Genomic DNA, 8,811 nt, shown 5'->3' with positions numbered 1-8,811 from the left:
ACTTTAAAGATTAATTAGAACCGCGTCGCAAAATGATATTTGACCAAGTACACCACAATAGTAGTACACCACAATATCCACATAAAATTCTATTCAACCTATCCATTATCATTTGCTACGCTATCCATTATCTCCAATTATTTCTTAGTGGTTGAAAGTATCAATGTATGTTCTATTTATGGACCCTCAATCACATGGTCTTGTTGTAACTAGAAATAGGGAAAAGTAACTCATTAACACCCGAGATGAACTTTTTTCACCCAAAATCACTTCATAAAAGTACACATTGAAAACCATATATAATTTTTTTTGTTGTCTAAAGTACACTTTCGAACAAATTATACCGTATGAAAGTATACTTCTAGAGCTGTATGTTGTTTTTTTAGAAATGTAAGTGAGGAGGGATGGAGAAAGTTCCTCTCTAAACATCCATCCACGCTGGACGGGACCCATATGGAAAGGTTTATATAGTGAGGTTATCATCAACCCATAACATAACATGGAAATATTCAAACAAGTAAGTGTCGTAACAAGGACACCAACTCATCTAATTGTCTCATTCTTGGCAAGCCTACATCATTCAACCATAAAATTCAAATAAGATTATTGCTACACTGATTACCCCACTTTGGTCATTTCTGTCAAATTAAGGACCAAAAATCTAATTAAGCCATTAAAATATTGGATAGAGATGTGATCACTGCAAGATTATTGCTACAAGTCACTTAAATTTTCCAAGAGACATCATGTTAATGTAGAAAGTCTAATGGCTAGTTTCTGTATTAGGTTGAGTTTTTGTTAGTTGAGGAAGTTACTGTAACTAAGCTGAGTTTTAATTACTGAAAATAAAATGACAATTTTGTAATTAAATTCCAAACAAAAAAAAAAAAAACAGTCCTTAATTTATCAAATTATAGGCTATCAAAAGAGGGTAAGAGAATACTGGACAGTTGATAATGGTCTTGGTGAGAGAGATCTCAGGATTTTAAATTCTGAGAGTACCAGCAACAGCTTGTATTAAGGTATCATCCTTTCATCAATAAAATCACATATTTAATATTTCTTGTATCCTTCTAATACTTCACCCAACACCAATCATTATTTATCAAACAACCATTCATGAATTATATTATATTGCCCAATTAAAGTAAATAGAACTACATTCTTGCCATCTTGCTAATGAGTTGCAAAGACTTGAGGGAAACAACTAATTGATAATTTATTTCTATACATAACTTAAAATTACACAACTTTTGCACAAAAGACCAAACTGATGCCCTTTACAAGGATTATTACCTTTCAACATTGTAATGGCATCACTCAATCTAATCCAAAACTGACTTGTACACTGTAGGGAGAAAGGAACGCAATGGGATGAAGAAAAAATTAATTGAAAAGAACAAACATTTTCGGACTCAATAAGTCACTACCTCCTCCTTACCACATGCTGAGCAACATAGACCTCACATGACAATCTCTGGCTTCAGAATATTTGTCTTAATCTCCTTGTGGGGCAAAACCACACCACCATTGCTGTAAATCTCATCACAAACATGAACATCTTCTCCAAGGATAGTCATATTCTCCACTCGAGCCCATTGCCCGACAGTGGAATGCCACCCAATAATACTACTGGAAATGCAAGCATGTTTCTTGATCCGGACTCCTCGCATTACTGTGCAGCGCGAAAGCCTAACACCAGACTCAACAATGCAGCCAGGACCGATAGCGACATCAGGTCCAATGAGACATCCCTCGCCAATTTTTGCTGTTTCGTCCACAATAACATTCCCCACAATGTTAGAGCCACCGGCCAACTTAGAAGAAGACTTCTTCCTCAGTGAGTCCAGGTAAAGCCTCAAGCCAGTGATATAGTCCCTCGGTTGTCCGATGTCCATCCAGAATCCAGGCAGGACCATTGCATATAGCTTTTTCTCTGCAGCGATCTTTGGAAAAATTTCTTTTTCGATAGAAGTGGGCCTCAGTTCAATTCGATCCAAAACAGAGGGGTTCAATAGGTAAATTCCAGCATTGATTTTGTTACCAACAAACAACTTTGGTTTTTCAACAAATTTCTCAACCTGCCCTGTTGTCTCCTCCATAACAACCACACCATATTTTGATGGCTCATCAACCTACACAAGTAGACGAAAAAATGATATAATTAGATGCTCTAACTATTACATTGTATATTAGTCTCACATGTTTGCAATTATTATTTTATTGACTTACCTTTGTTACCATTATGGAAGCTTCCCCTCCATGGGATTTGTGGAATTCAATCATTTCTTTAAGTGGGTAGTCACTTATAACATCACTGTTAAGAACAAAAAATGGCTCTCCAGAGTCATCTATCAGCTTGTCCCTAGCAAGAGCAAGGGGGCCTGCAGTTCCTAATGGTTCAGTTTCTTGCGAACAACTAATCGTAATGCCAAGCTTTGCTTCAAAATCCTTCAAGAAATTCAACATAACCTGAAGTAGGAAGTATTGCCAAAGTCAAAATAAAGAAACTTGAGCCACAATTTTGTTTTTGAAGGATTTACTAAAACAGTGTTTTAAGAAGAGGCGTGAATTGAGTGTGATCCTCCTTACCTCTGGTTGGTAATTAATGGCCAGTACCACTTCAGTGACTCCAGTCGCCTTAAGAGCCTCTATCTGAAATCATTTAATTTTGCCATATTAAGGGAAATAGAAATAAAATATGCACATAAATACATGACAGGTTCTACACAAATAAAAAAGTGGTTCTTCACAATATGAGAAGTCATTTAATTTTAAAAAGGAAATCGCAAATCTGTGTTATGTGGAAAGAAAAGCATCAGAATCAGATGCCGGGTTTAGAAAGCATTCAACAATAAAGCATATCCCAAATATATTCTAGAACATAACAGATATAAAACTTATAGGGAAAATAGTTTAAAATAGTTTTACCTGATGCAGAATCATGGGTTTGTTAGCAAAATCAACAAGAGGCTTAGGGACACTGAGTGTCAATGGCCTCAACCTAGTTCCAAACCCCCCAACCAGAATCAATGCCTTCATTGTGATAAGTCCTTTGTTTTCCTGAGAGATTATAAAATTAGAAGCAGATCAAGATAAGCCAAGAAAATGTAATCTGAAATATGAGCAGATAGATTCCACCAAATCCTATATATATCAATGCCGGTAAAGAAAGAAGGACTTGCACAGTGAACTTAAGCAAACAACTGGCAAGTAAGTTGATCATGAAGAGACGGGTGTACTATCGAGCGTGACACGAATCAATTTATGTGTCACCTCATGAATACTAAAGTTTAGCTAGATATGAAAAACAAACAAAATCCAGCTAATAAGCCACAAGCTTTCAATGAGAATGACCAAAAAGGATTGAAATATGACGCAGGTTGCTCGATAAATGGCATAAGTGTCAATTAAGGTACATGGTAAGGTAAATATACAGTGTTCTACACGCAGATTAAAAGTACGCATCTGTTTCCTTCTTTGAAAATCCTTCAACTAAAGCACATTGCTTTGAGTCACTTTGAATAAACTTCTTCACAAACACTTATGGAAAAAGAAATATTAAAAGAATCTTGTAAAATAAATGCAAGTATTTAACCAATAGCTTCTCGTATAAGTTGAAATTAACTTTTGTACTTCAATTTTTTTGCAAGATTTCGTATTTAACTCATTCATAAACACCTATAAACTTCTAACAAGTTTTTCACAAGTGAAGAACCAAAAACTTTTTTTGATTAAGAGATTTTCATAAACTAGAAATCAATCAAAATCCGGTCTCTAAGAGAAGCAATTAAACTTCAAATTGAGATGTTGGGATGCAAACAGAGCCAAGGCAAATGTAATTTCCAAAAAGTATCTTTTTTCAACAAACCAAATTGCCTACTCAGACATAAGTATTTGAAAGAAAGAAAAAAAATATGAGAGAAAAAACCATAAATCAAACAAAATATGTAATGAGGTTATATGAATTAGAAAAGAAAAAAAAAGTACCATTGACATCAGGATAAAAGGAAATATAAGTTTTTTCTTAATACATGTTTGAATTCACAGTGAGAATGACCAAAAATATAAATTCAACGAGTTAAACTCACTGTGAATCGCTGTAATTCAGGCACAGGTTACACTTTAGACTTTCAACGAAATCACGATGCCATCGTGATTACATCAAACTCGGTGTGATTCAAACCCGCATTTGTAGTTTTCCTAGATAATTGTGACTAGCTTATTATATAGCAACGACGCTTCAGATCAAGAGTGTGTCAGGTGTCTGACATGTGTCAGTGTCTGACGTCCACGGATGTGATTACATTCAAATACTACTCCGTTCACAAATATAAGCAAAAAATAGTCAAACGAAGTTGATGTATCATGTTCAAATATTTAACAAAATACATCAACTTTGTTTGACTTTTTTAGCTTATATTTGAGACCGGAGAGATCATTATGTGATTTTCTCAAATAATTATGGTGTCGATCTGATGTATGTGTCTGTGTTGTGTTAGGTGTCCGTGTAGCTAGTTTTAAGTAAATGAAAAAAGCTCCGCATTAGTTTAATTTCATCATTACGTATCTTTGTTCAAATTTTTCAGTAGTAAATCCAAATCCATGATCAAACTAAAAATTTGCTCAACAAGTAAAAAAATAAATCATAAATCAATAAAACTTCAGCAACACAACACAGAACCAGATCTGAGTAAATCGAAATTAGATCACAACACAATTCAATAAAATACAAAAATTCACCAACTCAAATATTACGATTACGTAATCAAAATTCATAAACAACACACACATACATTGATTACAACAAAGAAAACAAAAAAAAAATAGCGGGAAAAACACTAAATTGAATTTAAACAGCAATTACATTGCGATAATCACGATCATATAAACAGAAAAAACAAAACCATTATGTACCTCGGTAGTAGAGGATTTGGATTGGATCTGTGTGAGAATTTGAAAATCGAGATTGAGAAGTGAGTTTTGCGCGGTTAAATCCCGACCCGGACCGAGTCAACACGGCGAGTCGGAATCTAGAAGAAGAGAAGAGAAGAAGAAGAAGAAGATTGTGAAGAAAATCAATGCCGCAATTTCGTCTCGTATGTCTTCGTGTTTATATATACATCACGCACGCGCCAACCATATTACTAACTACCTTTTCTCATTTATCCACTTATTTACTCTACAATTTTATTTTATTTTTCTTTTGTTTTTGTATTCATTTATTATTTTTAGATTTTGACTTTTTATATCTTAAATTATATTATATAAAAGTAAATAAAAAAATTATAGTCCTCGTGATCTTAGCTCAGTTAGTATGAACGATGCATAGGTCCAAGGTTCATACCCCGACCACCACAAACAAAAAAAAATTATAGTTCCTAAGGTCTACGTACCACGACTTACAAGGATGATATTGTTAGACCGAACATCTTTATTCAAATTCAAAATATGGAAGTTGTTATGTCAATTTTAAACTATGATTGTCACTTCGTCTATGTAATAAAATGGTACCTCATTTGATTGATTTCTAACTCAATCTTCATTTCATGGTAAAAAAAATTATGTGATAAGATATAGTGACCAATTGATATAATGACCAAATTAATTTATAATTTATTGAATATTATATTGAGATATAATATAATAGTTTTTTTTTGAAAGAAATAATAGTTTATCTTATCATGTTTCTCTTATCCGACTATCAAAAGGATTTGAAAATAAAGATTAATTGATGTTTAGATTTGTCTTGTAAATATTCTTTAAAAAAATATGTCTTATAAATAGAGTTCAATTGATAGTTAGAAGAACAATAATATCTAAAGATCGGAGTTTGAATCACATATTTTCATTTCTCGATATTTAAATTTGTGAATTGAAGCACTCAACTATTTACCAAGAAAAATATTTATGTTTAGGTCCTTCGATTACATTTAGTAGACAATGTACAATAATTTTAAATATTTTAAATAGTAAATAAGTTTGCCTTACAAATATTTTATTTGTGCCTATTTTTTTTTGCAAATAAGGAGAATTTCAATGAATTTATAAAATATTGAACAGTTTCTTTTTTTATTGAACAATTTCTTATCATGTAAAACATTGCATACTTTTAAAAGTAGTACGATTAATTTTCGACCAAAAATAAAAAAGTAGTACGATTAATTTATTCATTCATGAATTATTAGTGGATTTTGAAATGCATGAATTTTTCTGTGGGCAAAAGTGTCGGTGAGGCTTTCTACGTTGTTTCGGATTGTGGCCACTTCTTGTATTTGTACCTTTTATTTACTTGCCTATTACGATAGTACTACACATGTTATATCACAAAATGTTGTGACTTCTTTTGCCACTCTAGTCTCTCTCTACCGTAAACGAAATAGTACAACTACAAAGACTTGTGCTCGAAATTTCCTTTTCCTTTTTCTTGTTTTTTTTTAATCCACTTTCCTTTTCTTGTTGTTTAGTTTAATATTCTTTAATGTAAATCGGGTATCTCCGCACGCAGCTGCAGAGACTAATCTCTCGAGCATTGTAAGACTTAAGTGGACGGCAAACTTCTTAAGAGTTTTAACACTGCTGCATGCTCAAGGTTGTGGATTTGAATCATGAACCTGTTTACGTTGGATTTTCGTAAACAACCGCTGGTTTACAAATGGTAACTTGCAAGATCAACCAGTAAATCTTAGGACATATTGTGTTTGTTCTTGTTGTTAGAAATTCTGCGTTTTTGATGCCAAAAATATAAGAAATATGATAAAAACAATCGAATTCAATCCACTTGAACTCAATCGAACTTAATAAAGTAAAGTGCAAGAACACTTAAAGAACAAAGGGTAAATTGCATTGATTAAACAAAGGTTGGTACACAGATTCATACATTGCAACTTGTGACTCGTTTCTCGCTTCCATACGGATACTTTGAGTATAAGTTTGTATGACGGAATTGTGACCTGTTTTTCCTATGAAAAACTACTATTTATACTAAGTCTAAAAATAACTACACTTCTTTGAAATTCAAACTACAACTGCCACAAGTCGACAGTTTTACTTATTTGAAAACAAACTTAAAATAAAAACTGACTTAAAGAATAACTGTTGATAACCACCTTCGAAAACTGCTTTATCGAAGTCTTCTAGCATCTTCGAACCCATATTTGCTTTCAACACAACACTCTGTTCGAATCTTCTTTAAATCTAGGTCAACTATACTTTGACCACATTTATTACAGCTAGTAAAATATATTGGCTAACAAATTGCCCCCCAGAAACGCCATTTTCGATTTCACCGAAGGAGAAAAAGACGTTTTTGAAAAAAAACTAACATTCTCCATCGAAATGAATGATGTCAGTATTTAATTCAAAAACTAATTCAAATTTCCTTTAAATACTGACCCCACAATCTTAGTTAGTGGGCCACGTTCTCTATCATTGGAAAAGACAACACTTTAATGGTAAAACTGTTAAAATAAGATCTTGACATGTGTCATGATCAAAGGTCCATATAAAAGCAAACTCACCTTTACTCTTTTCACTTTTCACCATTTCATTTTCACTTTCACTGTTCCTCTTCTCCGCCAAAAGTTCTCTCGAAGAAAAAACTTTAAATTTTCTGCAACTCCTATCTTTACACACGAACTATTCATCAAATTCTCACAAAAATACTTAAACAATGACGAACGCAGCAGGAACTTCTCATGTGAATCGCGAAGAACCCATTGATTTTACTAAAGAAATCGCCAGTGCTGCTCCTGCTTTTATGAACGAACCAGAGATCAATGAAGCTGAAAAAGCTATCTGGAAAACCCAGGTAATCATCCCTTGTACTGATACTCCACATGCATTTTTAGGCCCCATTTCTCTAGAACCTGAAACTCCAGAGATTAATTCTCTTTTCCCATGCATTGAAACTCAACCTCCTTTAATTTTCACAAAAGGTCCTTTTGACCTAAGTTTTGTAAAATCCAAAATTAGGACTGAACCAAAAACTTATCCAGAATATATTGCTTGGTTAGACAAAGTTCAAAAACAAAAGGGACAGTTCTGGAAGGAGAAAGGGATTTTTGATCTCATCCAAATATCTCGATATGGTCCAAAATACCATAATGAATTGATATTTGCTGCTTTACATTTTTGGAACCCATCGAACAACAGCCTTCACTTGAAATGTGGAATGCTCACTCCTACCCTTTTAGATGTGGCTGGTCTTACTAGCTTAAAACCAACTGGATACACCTTTAATCCAGATGTTACCACTTCTCAATACTCAGTAAATTTCGATAGCCCTGCCTATGGTTTATTTATAGCTAACAACCATGATACCGAATGTGCTGAAGTATCTGCAGATGAACATGTAGCTTTTTTGACCTACTGGTTATCTATGCATGTTTTTTGCTCGAGGTCAGTACAAGTCCCTAAGAAATTCATGTGTCTAGCTAGTCAGTTGCATGAAGGAACAGATATCTGTTTAAGCAAACTGATTCTAGGTTCTTTATATGAAACCCTTAACCAAACAACTAATAATCTTAGAGATTATCCCCAAACTGGTGGAAATTTAGTTGTATCAGGACCCATATGGTTGTTTCAACTATGGCTTTTAGCCATTTTTGGATCAAAACTTGCTTCGATCCTACCTTCCTCTTACACATCAGCATACTCAGACAAGACCACTGAAGGTATAGGCTTAGCTATGTTTCACCCCGATGGGAACAAGTCTTCACAACAACTTTTTGAAAATGCTTATACAACCCTGCTTGATTGTCCCATTTTCACCCCTATGATGGCACCATTTACCACTAGGAAATATGGACC

At 33.7% G+C, this 8,811-nt stretch overlaps 1 protein-coding gene across 1 annotated transcript; it reads right to left on the bottom strand.

Annotated features, from left to right (window-relative positions):
- Window positions 1–1,098: 1,098 nt before the first annotated feature.
- On the bottom strand, window positions 1,099–5,088 carry LOC146923949 (mannose-1-phosphate guanylyltransferase 1). Its single transcript, XM_085709027.1, has 5 exons — window positions 4,918–5,088; window positions 2,932–3,063; window positions 2,593–2,655; window positions 2,233–2,472; window positions 1,099–2,135 (listed from the first exon to the last, which is right to left on the bottom strand). The coding sequence occupies exons 2-5, from the start codon at window positions 3,040–3,042 to the stop codon at window positions 1,464–1,466; spliced, it is 1,086 nt and encodes a 361-aa protein (XP_085565153.1). The 5' UTR covers window positions 3,043–3,063; window positions 4,918–5,088; the 3' UTR covers window positions 1,099–1,463.
- Window positions 5,089–8,811: the final 3,723 nt, after the last annotated feature.

Source organism: Medicago sativa, chromosome 5 (genome assembly GCF_051527215.1).
Source record: "Medicago sativa cultivar Bolivia chromosome 5, Bolivia_mono, whole genome shotgun sequence".
Lineage (NCBI taxonomy): Eukaryota > Viridiplantae > Streptophyta > Magnoliopsida > Fabales > Fabaceae > Medicago > Medicago sativa.
The sequence above is the reverse complement of the archived record's forward strand: the minus strand, read 5'-3'. Positions and strand labels throughout refer to the sequence as shown.

Bases quoted from the DNA above. Each gene is read 5' to 3' on its own strand.
- LOC146923949 (XM_085709027.1), bottom strand. From the start codon at position 3,042: ATGAAGGCATTGATTCTGGTTGGGGGGTTTGGAACTAGGTTGAGGCCA. The intron at 2,473-2,592 runs GTAAGGAGGATC...TTCCTACTTCAG, and splicing joins CCATTAATTACCAACCAGAG to GTTATGTTGAATTTCTTGAA. The intron at 2,136-2,232 runs GTAAGTCAATAA...CTACTTGTGTAG, and splicing joins CTTCCATAATGGTAACAAAG to GTTGATGAGCCATCAAAATA.